The 22,042-nt window shown below is 40.8% G+C and overlaps 1 protein-coding gene across 1 annotated transcript in view; it reads right to left on the reverse strand.

Annotated features, from left to right (window-relative positions):
* Positions 1-22,042, reverse strand: part of SMC2 (structural maintenance of chromosomes 2) — a 1,579,182-nt gene that overhangs the window by 1,301,714 nt on the left and 255,426 nt on the right. The window contains exons 5-6 of the mRNA XM_044060351.1: positions 1,892-2,002; positions 1,759-1,807 (exon numbers count right to left, since the gene is read on the reverse strand). Of these exons, the coding sequence (XP_043916286.1) occupies positions 1,759-1,807; positions 1,892-2,002 (160 nt within the window). The remainder of the gene's footprint in view (positions 1-1,758; positions 1,808-1,891; positions 2,003-22,042) is intronic.

Below are 22,042 nucleotides of genomic sequence, written 5' to 3' on the forward strand. Positions count from 1 at the left end.
TTTAGGCCTGGTAGGCCCGGGTGAATCTACCTGATAAATGGGACAGTCGATTTGGAATCTGTTCCAGTGCCCATGGAGAACAGATCAGATGAGACCAAAGGAAGGAGAACCAGACTTGTCGAGGGCAGAAAGGATCAATAAAGATTACTCTGCTCTTCAACCGGAGTGCTTTCTGAACAAATCTGGGAATTAGTGGTAGAGGTAGGAATGCATAAAGGAAATCGGGGGGCACCAAACATGAACTACAACATCTCTTGGGGACTGTCCCTGAGGAGGGATCAAAGCAAAGAACCTGCTGCATTCGTTGTTGTGAGGGGAAGCAAACAGCTCACCAGCAGGGTTGACCCCATTTGTGAAAGATCACATTTGCCACTGATAATTTTAGAGACCACTCGCGAGGCATCAGCAAAACTGTGCTCAGCCTGTCTGCTAAAATGCTGCATTTCCCCCAGAATGTGAATTGCAGTTAGGAAGCAGTTGGTAGACATCGCCCATTGCCGCATTCTTATTGCTTCTAGACACAGGGGATAAGACCTGGCTCCTCCTTGCTTGGTGATGTACCACACAACTGACATTGGCTGTTTGTATTGCAATAGTCCCTCACAGGAAAAGACCACCCCACCATAGCTAAGAGGTGTCCAGGGTCAAAGTGGCATGGGGGGGGGGGGGCAAAGGAGTGTTCTTGTTCAATATCTGAAGAATGAAGCCACCAAAGAAGAGATCCTTTGCACAGTCTTGATAGTTTGCTTGGAGCAACAATTTCACTGGCAAATCCAATACTGTTAGAATCTGTCTGATATGCAGTCTTAAAGTTGAAATTCTGTCTGGTGGGAGGAAGGCCATGACTTTGGATGCGTCCACACATGCTTCTATGAAGTCAATTACTTGAACAGGGTGTAACAGATTTCTTTGTGTTGATGGTTATGCCTAAGGTACGGGCTAGGTGTAACAAATTGTCCCTGGCTTGGATGAGTAGATGCCTGCTTGGAGCAGTCAGAAGCTAATCGTCCAGGTAAGGAAACACGTGGAATCCATCCAGTCTCAGGTGGGCTCTGACTCAAGAAGTCTCAAGGTCCTTTTCAGAAATCCTGGGGAGACTTTTCCCCCAGGAGCAGAGGGGGAAACAGTTATGGTTCAAGTAAGCTGCTTCTGGATCCTCTCAGATGGCTCTCACCCCAGTAAGGGGAACAAGTGAGCCAAATAACTGGGGGGGGGGGGCATCTGATGGTAAAGCAGAAAGTGGGGCCATAAACAAGTAACAGAGGAATACATGTTAAAAATGCACAGCTCTGTAGTAGATTTCCTAAATATTTAAACAGCAAAAGCTCATAGAAATATTTGGATGTTCTAATAAATTGGGGTAGACAAGTTTAGAGTGGTTCTACACACTGGTGATCTAGCTCACACAAGCAGAAAGGATATATGCACTGAACTACTGCTCTATAGAGTTCAGCACAGTTTTAGCACTTAACTAGGTCAACTACATCAAAATATGTACCAGTGACATTAAAGGATTAGCACTTAAAATGTTAAACTGTGCAGCAAACATTTTGTCAACTTTTTTTTAAAAAAAGTAAAATCAGGACACAATATTTAAGTCAGCGGATTAGCACTTAAAATGTTAAACTGTGCAGCACACATTTTGTCAACTTTTTTTTTAAAAAAGTAAAATCAGGACACTATATTTAAGTCAGCACTTCAGACTCTGTTTTGTTTCAGCTACCATTTTAACCACCACAATTTTCTAGCAAAAGCCACTTACTTCCTTCAGCTTCTGCAGTGTTGGGGTAATTTCTTCTTCCAGAATCTGTAACAAGAAAATATGGGTGTGACCCAAAGTGCTATTAACCTTTCTGCTAAGGTGACACAATGGATGTACAAATCAATATACCGTATGAATCTCTTTAAGCTTTGCCTCCTTCTTTTCAATAGTCTTCTGAGCAGCAATCTTCTTACACTCATACATTCTGGTGCCGGCTGCTTCCTCTATCATTGCTAAAATCTATAAACAAACCAAAAAAAAAAACTTTGAAAAAACAGGACTGTTAGGCCCATCTCATGCTTAATTCAAGTATATAAAACATTTCTACTCAACAGATATACGCATAAGTAGAAATAAAAACATACTACTTGAATCCATAGGATATTAGTCTTTAAATCTTTAAAATAATACACGTGGTTATAAAAATCAAATGACCAAAGTCCTTCTGAACTCATGTCTCCATCCCTAGTAGTGGAAAACGAAGTTCTGCATGCATTGCACTCCAATTCGGTCAACTATTAGAGTAAAGAATTAATTTGTACAGACAGGCAACACAGCATCAGACAAGGGCAGCAGCTTAGTTTCTGATGCTTCACAATCATTTAAACACAATACAAAGCAATGGGTGCTGGGCTTAAAAAGATGGTCAGTTTTGTGTATTGCTAAAACTTAAAAAATGTATTAATTGTATAACAATCAAACTTTACAAGTATTTCTAGAAGTGAAGCATTAGAAAATCTACAATACCTATATACCACAAAACAGACTGGTGAAAAAAATTTAGCATATGAAGCTTTGAAACAAATGGAAATCAAATCTGAGTGACGCAAGCAGTACTTAACATTAGTAGAAATATTCTTCATTTAACTGACGTCCTACAGCAGCAGTCCCAATCAGAGACAGATAAGCATAGGGCCACCATCATCAGATTTCTAAATGCTTCCTAACCACCACTGCCCCCTCCCCCCACTCTCACAGTCATCTGCCCAAGAGTGGGGGGGGTGTTAGAACTGATGCAACTTTCACTAACGGGATGCTCACAAAGGCACAAAACACCCTCTGGACAGCTCTCTCCTTGACACCGGGTGAAATTCCTAGCATCAGGGAACAAATAAGTAACTCCATTGTCAACCGGTATAAGGGGCAGAAAAAGCATAAAGAAAAAAATAAATAGGAAACTATTATGTATCCTTCTTTATTCATCAAATAAACAATGTTGGTATTGCAGTAATAGGTTATGGAGGGGTCTTGTAAAATGTGATATAGGTTCAAATGGAGATGACAAGAACAGACTGTATAAAAGATCAACATCCCATGCATTAGTAGGTCCATGTAACGCAAAAGCTGCTAAACATTTTAAAAAGCTGTCCTATCTAATAAGTGGGAATAACTTCTTATTGCAATGGCTCCTAGGTCCATATTGTTTGGTAACATGAATGGTCTCACAGATACAGTCAAAAATTAAACATTGTGGATGGTGCAGTGTTAGCATTGTCACCTCACAGTAAGAGGTTATCCTGTTCGATTCTTGGTTGGAGTGCCTCCTGTGCGGAATCTGCATGTCCTCCCTGCATTCATGTGGGTTTCTTCCCACATTACAAAGACATGCATCTTGAATGTTTCTCCCTGGGCCTCTGCTGAAAATTGGCTTTGCTCCAAGTCAGACTTTCCCAGTTAACAAATGTTTAAATAAATAAACAAACAAAATATTATATTACGAAATGTAGAGTGCAAATAGCAATGCTGCAGGAGACACTTGAAAAGAAGAGAGCATGCAAGTTTGATAAAGAAAGGATTTCAGTATGGATATTCAGTATGAGGGACAAAGCCAAAAATGGACTACTTGGAGCTTCAAGAAATTAGTCTGACAGAACAGAGGGAAAAAGATAACTGCAGATTTGCAGTATAAAGGGCTACACTGGCATGTATTTTCCAGCTAAAGCTACTACTATAGAGCTTAAGACTTTTGGAGAAATAATTAACTATCACCAGGGACTTGTAGGTGGGGACTGGAATTTGATTTGCAACAGTGAGAATGTATCTGGGGGCCTAGAAGAGAAAATGTAACGGGGTAAATTTCTGAACGGATTTATGAAAATATTTGTTATGGAAAAGTTGAATTCAGTAGCACGAACTTGGAGAGAACATTTATATTATTCCCAGAGGTACAGTAACTGAGGCAGATTAGCAGAAATTACATTCCACAGGAACATGTCCATTTAATTGAAAGCTCTGATATACATCCAGTGACTATTTCAGATCAAGAGCCAATAACTACGATAAAAATGCAGGGTAATGAAGTAAAGATGAGACACTGAATTTCTCACCTACCTAGAGATAGGAATTTAAGGAATGGGTACTAGAAATTATTCTAGTTATTAGGGAAGATAGAAAGTACAGTTGTGTACACTTACCATAAATGTAGATGTTAGAGTGTATTCACTGTTGCAGTTATCACATTTGGGTTATCTGCCTGCAGGTAGCCCTCAGTCGGCCTGAATACCAGAGTCTTGGGATTTCTGCGTCAGATGCTGTCGCCTCTTCCATGATGTCAGGTCACCAGGGGTATAAAACATGCAGCTGACGCCATTACATCAGTTTTTCTTGCCCCAGATGTCAGGAGCCCCCAAAATACGAAGCAATTACATTGTGTGGATCACCTCCAGTAAAGTAAATACCCTTGCCATGAAATATGGCCAAAAGAGAGGATAAGTCAAAAGTATAGAAAAGTTAGGGGGCTGGAGGGAGGATAACCAGGACTGCAACAGTGAATACACTCAGACATCTACATTTATGGTAAGTGTACCAAACTGTACTATGTTCTTCGGTTTTCACTGTTGCAGTTATTACACTTGGGTTGATTCCCAAAGCTGAGGAAGGGTGGAGGCAGTCAAAAAGTATTAGGGCTGGCTAGCAGGCCTTGCAAGACTGCTGAAGTAAATCTAGCTCTGGATTTAGAAAAGATAGGCAAGTGGTAATGCTTGAAGGTGTGTACTGAACCCCAGGTTGCAGCTTCTAGCATGTCCCTGTTAGGGACTCCCCTGAGAAATTCTGCAGAGGTTGAGGTAGCCCTAGTGGAATGAGTTCCGTTCCCCTGCAGGGTAGGTTTTCCATGGTGTGTGTAGCAGAAATGGATGCAGTGTGCTATCCATTTCGAAATGGTTTGCTTTGAAATGGCCTTGCCTTCTGCCCCTGTAGCAAAGCTGACTAGCAGCTGGTCAGATTTTCTGAAAGGTTTAGTCCTGTCAAGGTAGAACTTGAGCGGTCTGTGCACGTCCAAGGAGTGCAGGATCCTTTCCCCTTTATTCTGAGGATTAGGGAAAAAGGTTGGTAAATAGATGGATTGAACACTGGATACCACCTTGGGCATAAATGATGGGTTAAGTCCTGAGGGAAACCCTGTCAGCATGGAAAATAATGAATGGTTCCACAGCCATTAGTGCCTGTAACTCAGACACTCTTCTTGCTGAAGTGATGGCTAGCAGTAAGGCTGTTTTCCAAGAGAGGAATTTTAACTCTGCTGCAGCACAGACTCAAAGAGGGGAAGCGTGAGTTTCTCTAGTAAAAAGTTAAGGTCCCAGGCAGGGGTGTGCGCTCTCCTCGGGGGGCTCTTTTAAAGACTTCAGGTTTGAAACTCGAACAACGAAAAGTTCAGGAAGCGGCCAACCGGCACTTGCGAACTGCTTCTGCTTCGGGTTCCTGCGCGACAAGAAAAGCTGATGTAATTGTGTCGCCTGCATGCTTTATACCCCCGACGACCTGACGTCATATAAGAGGCAAAAGCATCTGATGCAGAAATCCCAAGACTCTGGTATTCGGGCCAACTGAGGGCTACCTGCAGGCAGATAACCCAAGTGTGATGACTGCAACAGTGAAACATGAAGATTATCGAGAAACTGGAAGCTCTTCTTTATGGATATGGATAGCAGGATGCAATCAGTGAAAATGTTTTTGGTCCTTTTAATATTATATATAGGTCAGGCGTATTTTATCAAAGAAGTTGTGGACAACAAGTTGAAGGAATTCATCTGAGAGGGAAGAGAGCAATGGAAGTGGGATAAGTTGATCCTTCAAACAGAAACAAGGTGGTTTGAGATTACCTGATTTGAAGGGATATTTGAGAGCTACACAGTTAAGGCTCATAGACATAACGAAAGCAGAAAGCTATAATTTAAAGTGAAACTGGAGGATGATGATGAAATGGGAGAAAATTCAAGAAATAAAGAGTGAGATTATGAATGCAGATCCCTAAAGAGAATAAGAGCCATACAGAATATTAAAATACATAAAGTAGCAGACATTATTCCAAAAACTAAACCAACATGAGAATGGAGAAGAGGAGAGATTTTCCTGACAGGGATGACTGCAATTAGAAGTATAGAGAATAGGCAAGAAGAGGCTGGAATCTATTGGCGAAAACTGGTAAAGGAACCAAGGTATTGGGAGCAAATAATTAAAGATGGAAAAGTAATAGAAAGAGAAGAGACCAAGAAGACATTTGGACTGCAGGTTAGAGACTACTTTCACCATCATGGATTGATATCAGAGTTTAGGCAAACAAAGGAATACTGGTATCCTATGTGAAAGACTTGCTCTTGTAAAGTTTTTATTTGAATCTTGAACAGAAGCTATTAAAAAAAGGAATAAGTAGGCATACAAAATACTGCACAATAACTACAGGAATCAGAGGATGTTAGAAAAGTTCGGAAAAGACGCATGGTAAGCAATTCACAAGGAAACAATATGAAGACATATGTAAGACTCCCAAGTACGCAACAAAGTCTGGAAGATTTAGGAATTTTGCTTGGAAGTGTTTCCATAGGTATTGTTATACCCAATGCAGACTCCAAAGAATTTTTCCTCAGTTAGATGGCAAATGTTGAAGGTGAGATGGGGAAGAAAGAGGTAACTGGGAACACGTGCTGGAAGTGTAATGAGTTGGCATTTCAAAAATTCTCTAGAGAACTCAGATAAATTGGGTGAGCAAATGGATGCAACTACAGAATACATATAAATGGGTCTACTTCTAAATTTTGAACTTTCACAAGGTCGAATTTCTTATGGTCAAGATCATAAGATCGAACTTGTGAAAGTTCAAATAGTTTAAATGGAGACTGCCATACAGCGCGGGATGGTATATTTAGTTTTCCTCGCTGTACTACAATCTCAGAGTCAGTATATTTAATTGGCAAACTGTGTGGGGGGTGCAGAGGAGCTTGCCCCCATGCAAAAAACGTAATTTTTTTGTTTTTATTTTTTTATATAAATTTCAAACTTTCACAAGTTTAGCATTTTAAAATTTAAAATAAAATAACTCTCCCATCCTTGGGGGCACCTAAGGTTTGTTTGTGTCTTTCGGCTTTTCCAGGTTAGGGGTCGCCACAGCAGAACTCTGGTCCGCTGATTGGCAGTAGAGTCTTACGTGCTGGCTTGCCAGGCCTAATGCACAACCTTCAACGAAGGAACGCCCATTCACACATGTCGCCACACAGAAGACGCTCTAACTGAGAATCGAACAGGCAACGTCCATTATAAATTCTATTAACAAAAGAATTTACCTACAGTTTTCACTTAAAGAATGAAAATGTTGACAAGAATCAAGAGCTTTCGCTAACCATTAGTATGGCTGTCTCACTGCCCGGCCTCCAAGCAGTAACAAGACTATGGCTAGCCAGTGAAGGTCCTGTAACTATCCCAGGCAAACTCTGTAAAAATTGCTTTTTAAAGCTCTCAGTTTCACAGTATTCCTGGTAATGTTCAGAATGGGAGCTGATCTTGCTTGCAAATATAAACATTGCCTTAATAACAGATATACTTGTAGGTAGAGTGGCAGTGATAATGCTCTTCAATTTCCATGGTCAGAATGGGGGGGGGGGTTAGAATATGTACAAAAGCAGCAGCAACTTCAAGATATATTATTGCAGCCACTATTATGTGGTCTTTGAAGAGGGTAGATACCAGACTATGAAAGTGAGGGATAGGTGGTAAGAAAGCATACTGAAAGCAACTGCTGCTACATGTTCAATGTTAACTACATCACATACTGGGATTAATGGCAGGTAGGACAGTATGACAAGATGAAAAACAATGTGGCTATTCTTCTGATTTCTTTGCAATCTGATATAATGAGTTGTACACAGGTAGTCTCTCTCTCTTTTGGGGAGTGTCTTGTATGTGAAAGCAAAAAGGCAATTAACATAAGCTCTGCTAAATAATTCAGACGCAGTGCTTTTTTGCCTTTGAGGAACATGAAATGCTATGTCAGCCATGATTTCTTTAACTTTCATCACAGACATCGGCTGTAAACACCGCTGATGGCCTTCATTAGTGGGGCAGGGGCAAGCTGCATGTGAAAGCAAAGGGCAGCTGCATGATCAGTGAGAAGACTTGTTAATGCACAGGAGCAGTGTACGTGTCTAGCAGCAAGTCATTACTATGATGATCATCATTTGATAACTGCTGTACTAGTCTAAGCAATATGTGTTACATTCTGACCAGGAAATAACAGATGACCAGCTTTCAAAGTTTCAGAGCACCTTCCACGAACCCAAACAAGGATCAGTCAGCTAATATTATTCCACTGTTGGGCAGATAAATTCCCTTTTGGGGGCAAACCAACTATTTTTCTAGAAAGTGTTTTATTGACTCGTGACTTTTGTTCACTTTTAAAAGGAAGTGCTACTTTAAATTTTGTGGCATAAAGTATTTAAATTTTCTATGGAGAAATAAGAAGTTATGTACCTACCATAACGTTCCATATTAGTTGTCTTCTTCTCGCCTTCTTTCTTGCTGGATGGGTTCGTAGCCGATCCTCGGCTCCGACTCGGCCAATACTAAAGCTCGAGAGCTACTTCCACCGGCTCGAGGCTCCCCATATCCCACAATGCTAGGCAGTAACTCCTCAGATCTCGTTTGAAAGCTAGGCCAAGCAAGAAAAGGTCTCCATCATATGGAGAAGGGTAATCCACCTCTATAGGGCTGAATGTAAGGTGACAAACCTAACAGAGGAAATATATAGAGGTGGTAAAACAGTGGGAGAAAGATCAAAAATGGTCACAATTTATCTCCTCTAGGTCTGTCCAGGCTAGGGGGAAGGAGGGTGGGATGCAAGAAAGAAGGCGAGAAGAAGACAACTAACATGGAACGTTATGGTAGGTACATAACTTCTTAATGTTAAGTTGTCTATCTCGCCTTCATTCTTGCTGGATGGGACCGCGTCCCTAGCACCTTGTCCCGGGCGGCCTATGGGAACAGACTCTTGAGGACAGTGGAACCAAAGTTGGCACGGTCTCTGGAGGCTATGTCCAACTTGTAATGAGAAATGAAGGTATGAGGTGAGGCCCAAGTTGCTGCTGAACAAATAGAGTCAATAGGAAGCCTATCCTGAAAGGCTATGGAAGTGGCTAATGCCCTTGTAGAATGAGCTCTAGGCTTAGAGGACAATTGTTGGTGTCTGATCTCATAAATATATGTAATCGTAGAAGTAAGCCATCTCGAAAGTGACACTTGAGGGACTGGAAGACCCATCTTGCCTTCCGCATAGGACACAAACAGCTGGTCTGTTTTTCTGAACTGTTTAGTCCTGTCTAAATGATACCTTAGTTGGCGATGAACATCTAAAGAGTGCAATTTTTGTTCTGACCTGTTGCTATAATTGGGGAAAAAAACTGGAAGATCAATATTTTGATTCAGGTTTGTTTGAGAGGCTTGTTTGAGAGGCCACTTTAGGCAAAAAAGATGGATTGGTACGCAAGGAAACTCTATCTTTGTGAAAAATCAGATACGGAGGACAACAGCATAGAGCATGAAGTTCCGAAACTCTTCTAGCCGAAGTGATGGCTATTAGAAAAAGCGTTTTCCAAGATAGCAACTTCATAGAACATGAAGCTGCAGGTTCAAAGGGGGGTAGAATCAAAGATGCTAAAACCAAGTTCAGATCCCATGGAAGAGGTGGATCCTTGACAGGGGGCTTAAGAAGAAAAACTCCTTTGAGAAAAGCTTTACAGAGTTTGTGGGATATGAGAGAAGACTCTGACACTCCCACATGAAAATTAGATATAGCCGCCAGTTGAACTCTGATAGTAGAAGGAGAGGAACCTGCTTGGAAAAGTTCAGCTAGGAAATCAAGAATGAACTGAATAGGAGCAGTAAAGGGGTCTATTTTCTTGGACACTGCCCATAAAGAGAAACGTTTCCATTTGCTGCTATAAATCTTCCGGGTAGAAGACTTATGAGAAGCTATCAGAATATCTCCGAGTGAGATATTAAGGGAAGCCTGGCTAAGGTTGGAATTGGAGGAACCACGCTGTGAGGTTCAAGGAGGGAAGGGATTGGTGCAGTTGACCCGACTGATGGATCAAGAGATCTGGAACTGGGTCCAGATGCCATGGTTGCGCCAAAAAGTAACGATGAAGAAAGGGAAACCAAACTTGTCGAGGCTAATAAGGGGCAATGAGGATCATGAATGCCTTCAGAGCAATGGCTTTCCGAATCAGCTGAGGTATCAGTGGGAAGGGGGGAAAAGCATATAGGAGCCCCGGAGGTCAATCGTGAGCTAGAGCGTCTCTGATGGGATGACCTGGTAGGGGAAAGAGGGTGAAGAACTCGGTACACTTGCTGTTTTGGGGAGTGGCAAAAAGATTGCAGCAAGGATGGCCCCAAGTTCGAAAAACTTCCTCTAATACTGATTTCTTCAGAGACCACTCGTGAGGCATGAGGATTGCTCTGCTCAATCTGTCTGCTATCACATTGGACTTGCCGGGAATGTGCGTTGCTATCAGGAAGCACTGAGAAGAGATCGCCCATTGCCACAGTCTGAGTGCTTCTCGACATAAGGGGTAAGATTTGGTTCCGCCTTGTTTGTTGATGTACCACACTACGGACATATTGTCCGTCTGAATTGCTATAGTTCCCTTGGGAAGAGAGTCTTGAAGGGCTTGCAACGCTGGAAGCACTGCTCTCATCTCTAGAACATTTATGTGCAAGTGGCACTCGATCGGCTGCCACGTGCCCTGGACTGTCCTGCCCTGGTAATGCCCCCCCCACCCTATCAGGGAGGCATCCGTTGTCAGTGTTGCAGCCGGGGGTGGGGGGGGTGAAGGGTCTGCCTAGAAGAAGTTGGGGGGAGGTAACCCACCATAGAAGATGATTCCTGCATGACTTGAGTTATGCTGATAGTGTGGGACATTGGTAGAAGTTGAAAGGACCACTGAGTGAAAAGCATCCACTGTAGAATCCTCATGTAATAGCGGGCTAAGGGGAGGAGAGGAATAGCCGCTGCCATAATCCCTAGGACTTTCAAAACCAGTCTGACCTTGTTCTGTCGTAAGAGAAAGGAAACCTGCTTGTGAATGTCTGCTACTCTTTGTTCTGTGAGTCTGGCTGACAGACTGACTGTATCTAATCTTGCGCCTATAAAAATAATAGACTGACAAGGCGACAAGACAGACTTTTCGTAATTTACGGAGATGCCTAGAGTATGACAGGTTCGTAAAGTGTAGTCTCTGGCTAAAAGAAGTAGATGCCTGGTGGTGGCAGTCAGAAGCCTGGTGGTGGCAGTCAGAAGCCAGTCGTCTAAGTACGGAAACACCTGGAATCCCTGGCCCCTCAAATGAGCGGCGACCACTGCCATGCATTTGGTGAACACTCGGGGGGGCTGTAGTGAGACCAAAGGGCAGGGCTCTGAACTGAAAATGACTGGCCCCTAGCCTGAAGCGGAGAAATCTCCTGGATAGTCTGTTCACTTTGATGTGATAGTACGCATCCTGGAGATCTATAGAGCACATCCAGTTGTCCTGGCCCAGAAAGGGCAGGATGGACTGCAGCGTGACCATCCGAAATTTTGTTTTCTTGACAAACTTGTTCAAGTTGCTGAGATCGAAAATGGGTCTCCAGTCCCCTGTTTTTTTTGGAACCAAAAAGAATTTGGAGTAAATTCCGGATCCTTGTTGGTCTGCTGGAACTGGTTGAATGGCTCTTTTTGCTAGCAGCTTTGAAATTTCTAGTGCTGCTTGTTCCCTTTGACTGGGTGGAACGTCTGGAACGGATTTTCGGACTGTTTTGGGATGCGAATAAAAAGGATTCTGTAGCCTTCGGATATGATAGACTGTACCCACTTGTCTTGAGTAAGGGTGAGCCAGGCTTTTGGGTACAGAGATAATCTTCCCCCGACTGCCTCTGAAGGTAGACAGTCGGGCAACCCCTCAGGGGTGCTGAAAGGGTTTGTCAGAGAAAGTTTCTCGACTACCCTGTTTCTGCGGCCCCTCTGCCTCTAGGCGGCGTCTATTATTATTGTTCCCCTCTGCCTCTAGGGGAACGACTCTGTGCGTCCGGTAAGACTCCCTGTGGTTGTTTGCGGAACCACATCTTCCCCCCCTTCTGACCTTTGGGGTAAGGCCTAGAAGGGGTAGAAAAACAGACTCAGACGGCAGAAAGAGTCTTACCTTCTACCTCGCACCTTGTCAGAGTATCCTTCACTTGTGGACCAAAGAGGGATGATGCCTCAAAAGGGGAGTTAGTGAAAGACGCCTTGAAAGGGTCCGCAAAGGTACATAGCCGCATCCAGGCATGGCGACGTAAAGCCACGCCTGTAACTGCGGCTCTGCTCGCTCCATCAGCCGTGTACGAAATCAGGCGCATGGAGGCGTTAACCACTGAATTAAGGGTAGCCAGCTGGGAGTTCATCCTATCTTGAAACCCCGCAGCTGATGGGTCCTTCAACACTTCACTCATTTCCTTGAGCAAGTCCCTCTGGAGACGAGTGAAATGACACAGGTAATTCAGCGAACGCATGGAAAAGTCGCTGATGAAAACATCCGCTTACCGTACCTGTCCATGGTCCTAGATTTCTTATTAGGAGGATGGACAGGCACCAAAGGATCCTCTAATTACTTCTTGGTGGCAGCAGCCACCACCATGGCATCCACAGAGACACCTTTGGACAAAAACTCCTTGTCTTTGGGGGCAGTGATAAATTTGGCCGGCCTCCTAGGGGTGGGTTCCACTGAGTCAGGAGCCGTCCAAGCCTTCCTCGCAACCACTTCCATTAGTGGGTCAAAGGGAGGGGACACCCAGGAGGTGGAAGGTAGAGAACCAAACGCCTCAAGGTACACTGATTCGTCCTCTGAAGGGCTAAGGGCTGGCCAATTCCCCTCTGCTTCAGGATTTCCAGTACGTCTGCAAAGGAGACATCTTCAGAGGGGGAACGGGGGGAACCCTCAGAATCTTCCAAATCAGTGTCAGAGGTGACAGACTCGGGGGAGTCAATGTGCTTCCTCTTGCACCGTCTCTCCTAGGGGGTTCCTCCGCCAGATCAGGGGAGGCCTCGGAAGAGGAGGAAATTCCCACTGGGGAAACTTGAGGCGCAGATTCTCTACGGTCCGAATCAAGGGGGTGAGAAGAAATCACCGCAGGCACTGTAGAGGGAGGAGCTGTCGGAGCAGACTGTGGGGTAGAACCAGGTTCTAACACGCTCCGCATGACCTCAAAGGCACCCCCCGTCAGGCAGGGCCAGAGGTCTCCGCTCCGAAGTGCTGAAAACCTCCCCCGGCACCTACAAGGATGGCTCCGAAGCCGATGTCAGAGCCGAACTAACCAGTGCCGAAGCACCAAGAGGGAGAGCGGGGTCGGACAAGGGTCCGATGCCACTCGCCCCCTCGGAGCTGACGAGGGAAGTCCGGCGCCGAGATCCCTCCAAGGAGGAGATCGGAGCAGACGATGGCGCCGAAAGGAAAGGTATCAGTTCCAACGCTTCCACAGTCTCTGCTCCGAGCAGCACCGGCTCCGAACTCAATAGAGTCGGAGGAGGAATACCTAATGGAACAGGGGCAGCCATCGACTGTTCAGTCGGGCTGTGTAACATCTGGGCCAGTGCCTCGGACTTAAGTCTACTCACCACCCTCTGCAAATCGTGGTCCGAAAGTCTAGAGGACCTAGAGGAGTTTGACCTATGGCTCCGTTCAGACAAGAGCGGTGAGGCTGGAGCCGAATGAACGGAGCCGATAGGAGACCTGGACCTCTTCCTAGTAGTCGGTTCCAAAGAAAATGTCAGAGCCGACTTAGACTGGTCTGTCTCGGCTCCCGCCGGAGCCGAGGACACAGTATGTGTAGTAGGTCTGGAATCATCGGCTCCGGCCGGAGCAGATGGTTGAACTGTTAAAATGGTCTTAGAACCTCCGGAGGACGGCTCGGACGCTGGAGCCGACTGCCTGGAGGACTTAGAAGGTTTCCCCGACATGGACTGTGTCAGGGGACCCTCAGGCTTCAATAAGCCTCTTAAAATTAGCTTATTTTTACGTTCCTGCAGGACTCTGGGGCTGAAACCATGACAGACAGCACAAGAGTCCTGCAGGTGTAAAGGTCCCAGGCAGTAAACACAAGGTGTGACAGTCTGTCAGAGACATCTTCTGACAGCACGAGTCACACTTCTTAAAGCCTGAGACCTTCGATTCCTTAGACATCTCTAAGAAAAAACAATAGTGTAATCACTCACACACACAGATTACACTAAACTTAAAAAAGGTTAAGTTATTTAAGCCAAAAATTCCCTAAAAAAAACACACAGTCACTCCAACTACTGGGAGGGGTGGGAAGGGGCCAAAAGGCCTAAGGGAGGAACTCCAGAAAGAGTTTTTGAAAAGGGAATAAAATCGGTAAGGACAGTAAAACTATTTAATTAACCTAACTAACTAGCTAACTATAGAAGGTAACTAAAAGGGAGCTATTTAGCAAAAAAGACTTTATCTAAAGTAACTGACCTGAAGAGCCGGTTGGAAGAGCAACTCGTCAGCTTAGCGGCAAACGAGATCTGAGGAGTTACCGCCTAGCATTGTGGGATATGGGGAGCCTCGAGCCGGTGGAAGTAGCTCTCGAGCTTTAGTATTGGCCGAGTCGGAGCCGAGGATCGGTTCCGAACCCATCCAGTAAGAATGAAGGCGAGATAGACAACTTAACATCTGATGTTATTTCACATTTTGGGGCAGAGTAAGTGCTTTTTTCTTTTTTGGGGGTGGGGGGTTACTTTTATAAATTGCCCGTGTTACAGACTATTGCTGCTCAGCTTCCCCTGGATTCAGGCACCTTTTTTCAGCTTAACCATTAACATCCTGCTGGTTCCTTGGTTGTACCTTCTTCCACAGACAAAAAAAAAAGAAAATTAAGCAGCCTTGGTTACCACAAAAGGTTGATATTTTGCTTCAGATCCAGGTGTGTGCTGTGGCCAAAGCTGGTTTCTCAAACCCCTTATCTTTATAAAACAAACGAAGGCAGAACAGTCGACTCGCTGAACGAAGTTTATTCACCAAAAATAAAACTGACCACAGTCATATAAAAATAAAAATGAAAACAAGCAGCCGGAGCTAAATATATACACACACACATATACATATACATCCATTTAGTTACACAACACCCCTAATTGGTTAATTAATTGTTGGATGGTACATTAATTTAAAAAAAGAGGAACACTTCCATTATAAAATTCTGTAATAAACAAAATACCAACATATATACAAGATATATTAATAGAAATAAAAATTGTATATATATTGTCTCAGACCTAAAATAGCTTGAAACATGCTTGAAAAATATTTATGTAAATTTTTCCTCTTTTTAAATTAATGTACCATCCAACAATTAATTAATTAACCAATATGGGGCGTTGTGTAACTAAATGGATGTGTGTATATATATATATATATATATATATATATATATATATATATATATATATATATATATATATATATATACATATATACATATATACATATATATATATATATATATACATATATATATATATACATATATATATATATATATATATATATATATATATATATATGCACATATACACACACACATTACACACACACACACACATATATATATATATACACATATATATATATATATATATATATACACATATACATACATACATACACACATTACATTATATATATATATATATATTACATATATATATATATATATATATACATACATACACACACATTACATTATAGATATATATATATATATATATATATACATATACACACACACACACACACACACACACACACACACACACACACACACACACACACATATATATATTACACTTGTATGAAGTTTCAAGCACTCTGAAGATGCCCATTAACTAAAAGGGTGAAAGTGCTTAGTACTTTTTGGCTTTTTGTTTTTTCTAGCTCCGGCTGCTTGTTTTCATTTTTATTTTTATATGACTGTGGTCAGTTTTATTTTTGGTGAATAAACTTCGTTCAGCGAGTCGACTGTTCTGCCTTCGTTTGTTTTACTAGTTTATTGGCTTTTGTCTTTGGCTATACTTGTTCTGGAAGGCTTTTCGGTGGCTTGACTGGACTTTAAGTATCTAGCAGTTAACATGGAGTGACTACTACAGCAACACTTGGAAATTACACAACGCCTCATTTCTCTTTTACAGGAACAAGGAACTAAATCATCAAGCGGAACTAATGTTTCGCTTACTGAGACACAAGAACAATCATTTACCCTATATTCTACACCAGGTGCCAGCCCCGTCCTCCGTCAGCTAGCAATGATTCGGCGGGTTCTATAGGAGGAGGAATGAATTCTGCAAACACAGGAAGCGCAAGGCTTGTTTCCCTACCTCCAAACACCGCTACGGACACTAGGGACGGCAGTAAGTTAGATTCTATGAAGAAAAATAACCTTGACATTAAGGACATATTGCTAGCACCTAGTTTTTCCACTGCAGTCAAAACTAACAATACCGATATGGGGACTCTAAATAAACAACTTTCGGATTTCGAAAGAGCTCTCAAGTCCTTCAAATCGTTGCAGAGGGACAACGTTTTTTTGGAAAGATCTCTGGAACTAGGACAAGTACCAAAGGGGTTATGAGTATTCAAACTCCCTTTTGGCTTTGAACAAGGTACTGAACTGTTTGACGATTTATTGCAACTGTTCGACAGAGCAGATATGGACCTTATGAGACTGATTATACGCAACAATAACATTAAATTGAACCATTTGAACACAACACTTATCAATTTAGATAAAAGTATACATAATGATTTACTATTTGAACTGAACAAACATTGTTTGGAGAATATTATTAATGATATGGACAGGTTTATTAACAAAGGTTTAGAAATTAAAAAACAAAAAACTTTTAAGAGATAGTAATGACTATTCTAACAAAAAGGTATATACATATTTTAAGGAGTTCAAATATAGTAAGCATGTAGTTGAGTCTCATAAGGAAACTTTTGATGGGCAAGAGGGACAGAACAATATAGATGGATACAACAAACACAATTTTTACAAAAGAAGCAAACAACTAGACATGACAATGATAGAGTTTTTTTTTTTTTTGAGGAACCAGGGTTGAGGAGGTTGGAACGGTTACGCGACCGTTATCAGGGTCAGCAACGCCAGCAAACAAACCACAAGAATGTTCCAACATACAGGACAAACTCACATTATTAAAAGACAATAATTTTGTCTGTGAGCCCATATGTGAAGTTTATTGTGCTGAATTGTCTTTTTCATTAATAGATAGCAGTGTTATCAAACAAACTTAACTAATATGTGATTTTGATTTTTAAAATTATACTGCAGTTTGTGATTATGTATATATTAATTTTAGTACTAGTACAGTACATGAAGGTGATAGCTTTGACATTGAACAGAGTAATAGTTGTTCTATTGTAACGGATGGTGGATTCACTCTATACAAAATTACAGACACGAATTTTGGATCTAATTATGTGACATTTTTTAAAAAAGGTTTTACATATGTTCCCAATTTTAAGTATGATATTGAAAAGATTTTAATCAGAAAACTAGCGTAGAGAAAAACCAGGAACAAAAGCAACAAGAGTATCCACTGGCACCAATCTCTCAAAACACTGAGTTACACCAACCCTGTGTAAAGGTGTAGGGCTAGGAAGTCCTGGTAAAAAACGTAATGTTCAAATGATTCGTTTAAAAAGTACCAAACGTGCACCTTGAAGATGAAGTAGTTTCTTCTTTATTAATCCACAAAAGACAAGTAAAACCAAGCGCTTTCGCCTGACAATCTCAGGCTTTTTCAAGATGCAATTAACTGTGTGATTCAACAGCTTATATACTTTGACCAAATAGATCAATTTGTACACCAGTAATGAGGAAACTGAATAATTGAAACCATCAATACAAAATTAAGTAATTAAAACTTTTACAATAACTTCTTAGCTTAGAATTTGCTTAAAGTGCTGCAGTACTTAGTTCTTTCATTGTTTGAATTTGTGTAGTGTAGTTGATATTAAGAATAGAAGGATATACATAGAATTTAAAAATAAATTTGTTCCTCAAACAATTCAAATGTAATTTTATATTAATATAATTGAATATTTAGATATTTCATTTGAACAAAGGTGGCATAGAATCTAACATCTTTAGGAAGAAAACATATTCAAATTCTTTTCTACATTATTATAGTTGCCACCCTCATTTTCAAAAGAAAAATTTGGTCAAGGGGCAGATGGTCAGGTTATCCCGGATTACAAGTGAGGATACAAAATTTTCCATTGAGATGGACAAGCTTGCCACTATGTTTAAATATAGAGGCTATCCACAACAATTACTTAAGGCAATGAATGAGGTGCAGGTTAAAAGAAATACACTCTATAAACCTATTATTAAGTTTGGGCAAAACATTACCTCAGCAAATACCATGAGTACCAAAAATAAGAATAGAAAGGATGCATTTATATTGCCTTATAATCCAACTTCATGTACTATAGTTAACATATTACATGAGATGTGGAGTAGTGTTGTTCACTAACAAGATGGAACTTATCGACATTTTAGGCAGCTTTCCGATGATTACCTACAGTAGGGAGGTCAATTTAAAATAATTAATGGAGAGTAACAATAATTATTTGTATAAAATGTCCAAAATGAGCAAATGCGGTTGCTGTAGGACATGTAAATACATAAATGATGGCCCCTACGTAATGGTTCAGAATTTTGGTAGATCTATTAAGTGTCCAGGATTTTGTAATTGCAACACCAGAATGGTGGTATATTTGGCTACCTGCATATCTTGCTCGGCTTAGTATGTAGGTAAAACTACTAGGAAGCTCAGGGAACATATAATGGAGCATAATAGAGATATAAAAAAACAAAAAAATGGTGAATTCTTTATATGCACATAGTTACAAATGCAAGGATTTTAAAAGATTCATATTTTTGTTATCAATAGGATTCCTCACAATTTTGCTAAAGAAGGGGATAAGAACCTACTTGCGATTAAGGAATGCCTGTGGCAGTTGAGACTTAATGCCAACCATGCACCAGGCATTAATGAGCACATTTCCATCACAAGTATCCTAAAACAGAAATCTTACTTTAACATCTTTGCAGTATGTATCACCTCTGTTAATGAGTATACATATATATTTTTCACATGTTTACAGGTTTAGTTTACTTTTTTAATCTGGTTTTCAAATCTATTTTAAATTTCATTTTAATTGTTGTTTATTTGAAGTGCATTTACGATTTTATGAGCTATATATATATATATATATATATATATATATATATATATATATATATATGTTTACATAAATATTTTTCAAGCATGTTTCAAGCTATTTTAGGTCTGAGAATATATATACAATTTTTATTTCTATTAATATATCTTGTATATATGTGGGTATTTTATGTTTATTACAGAATTTTATAATGGAAGTAATCCTCTTAAATTAATGCACCATCCAACAATTAACCAATAGGGGCGTTGTGTAACTAAATGGATGTGGATATATATATATATATATATATATATATATATATATATATATATATATATATATATATATATATATATATATATATATATATATATATACATACATACACACACACACACACACACATATACATACATACATATATATATATATATATATATATATATACATATACATACATACACACACACACACACACACACACATACATATTACACTTGTATGATGTTTCAAGCACTCTGAAGATGCCCATTAACTAAAAGGGTGAAAGCGCTTAGTACTTTTTGGCTTTTAGCTCCGGCTGCTTGTTTTCATTTTTATACGACTGTGGTCCGTTTTATTTTTGGTGAATAAACTTCGTTCAGCGAGTCGACTGTTCTGCCTTCGTTTGTTTTACTAGTTTATTGGCTTTTGTCTTTGGTCCCTTATCTTTATCCTTGGGTCCCACTGATGTAGTCCATACGGCCATCATGGACCAGGGATTATGCATGTCCTCCATGACTGTCACGGTATCCTTGTAGGGCAAGGTAGAGTCATTCTTGAACGTCCTGGTAGAAAGGACAGGGAATGCTTCCATGCTTAGCCAGAAAGTGGTGCCCATCCTAAGGGAGGTGATAGCTGGAAATTCTGCACCTGCCTCTTCAGGAATTCCTGTCAAACCAAAACAAAAGACTAAACATGTCATCAGTCTCAGTAGCACTGGACAGGAGTAATTTTATTGAGCTTAGCTCATGGCTTAGTGCAGGCTCTTGGATCTTATATGGCTGGTTCTGTTAAATGGAAAATGAATTCTTTTCATGAAGAGATTCAAGAGTTTGAACCTCAAAAGGACTATGAAAGAGCAACATCGATAGAGTTCTAATTCAGATTCTGGACGGAGTGTTAACTTCAAATAGTCTCTGTGAAAGACTATTTCCAGAATGAATCTGCTGTTTCAGTGGGAAAACTGTGATGTTTCACAGTCCCTCAGACAAATATTATAATTTATTACAACTGCAATTCCCTGAACTTAAGCATTTTCTTCCTGTTCTATTTTGGCAAATGTTTTTGTCACAGCATGCACTTTACTGACAGTCAGCCTGTTGCCCTCAAAAAGCAGACAGATGTAAAAAGCTTCCTCCTAAGTTTTTATACACTATCTCAGACCTGATCCAGCAGCTACAGTTTTAGTAAAGCCACTGCTGCCAAGCATTTTGTTAACACTAATCTCTCTCCTCCTGAAAAGAATCTTTAACCTTTTGATACACTGGGGGACATGCTTCTGCAACTCTTACTTTTAGAATTCTTGACTGTCAAGCTCATAAGTTTAAGCTCATCATGGCCTCTTGCGACAATATGAGGAATGTTTTGGCAATTTGCCTCTTGTAAGGAAAAAACTACTTTGTGTAAGTAACTGTTTCGCCATTTATTACCCATTGTTTAAAATGCACATAGGACTCTACTGATGCCACTTCCTGGCCTACCGCCACTGAAACCATTATGAGGTTTGCCTGGCTGTGTACACAGAACCTCCCAGATGATGCCAAAAATGAAATTTTGAATTCTCACTTAGAAAGAATAAACTTTTGAACCTTCTGTTGCAGACGTCATTAAAAAGGTGTGATGAGGGGGGATGCCAATTCAAAGGATGTCAGATTCTTCAGCTCTCCTCCACGTTTACCAAGGGATTCTACAATCCCCTCATTTAATTTCAATAGAAAACAAAAAAACAAATAGTCCAAGCAATTAACTGGTAAGCAGACATTTAAAAAGCAGTGACAGGGATATTCCAAAAAGAAAGCAGGAATCCGCCCCCAAGAACAAAAGATAGTCTAAAGGCCAAATAACTGCCAGTCGTTTAATTCTTCCAAAAGGTCTGAACATCTATTTCTCTCTGCCAATAGATTTTTTTTATACAGATCAAGGCCTACAGATGGTAGAGGGAATGTCTCCCTCCTTTTCAAGGGATTCCCTCTACCTGCCAGGCAAAACTCTTCCCTTTTTCATCCAACATATACTGACTCAGGGGATGACAGAAGCAGTCACTCCACTTCAGTTAGCAAGATTTGTTAAATGAAGCTTCTGATACGAGAGAAATAACTTGAGGCACCAATTCAGGACCTTTCCTTTCTTAATCAATTTGTGACAGCACACAGGTTTCAAAATGTTGTCATTTCATAACTTGTACACCTTATTCCACCCACTGGAGTTTCAAAGTGAACTTGGGTGTAACAGATTCACATCATCACATGCCTACATATCCAGATTTCAAGCATTTACGGTTATATACATGTCTGAATCACATCAGTTCTCTGCCTTACCCTTTGTGAACACCCTTGGAGCAGTAGGTAACCCAAAGTGTCTAGTTCCAGTGATAGGCTACTGCAAGGTATTTACAATTTTTTCTTAGATAACTTGCTTATCTTTACAGGAGTCTCTTTCAAAGTGTCAGGAATCCCACACTTGGTAAGGGATCTCCTTACACAGTGTGAGATAC

This window comes from Protopterus annectens, chromosome 2.part0 (genome assembly GCF_019279795.1).
Source record: "Protopterus annectens isolate FY-2018-M chromosome 2.part0, PAN1.0, whole genome shotgun sequence".
Lineage (NCBI taxonomy): Eukaryota > Metazoa > Chordata > Ceratodontiformes > Protopteridae > Protopterus > Protopterus annectens.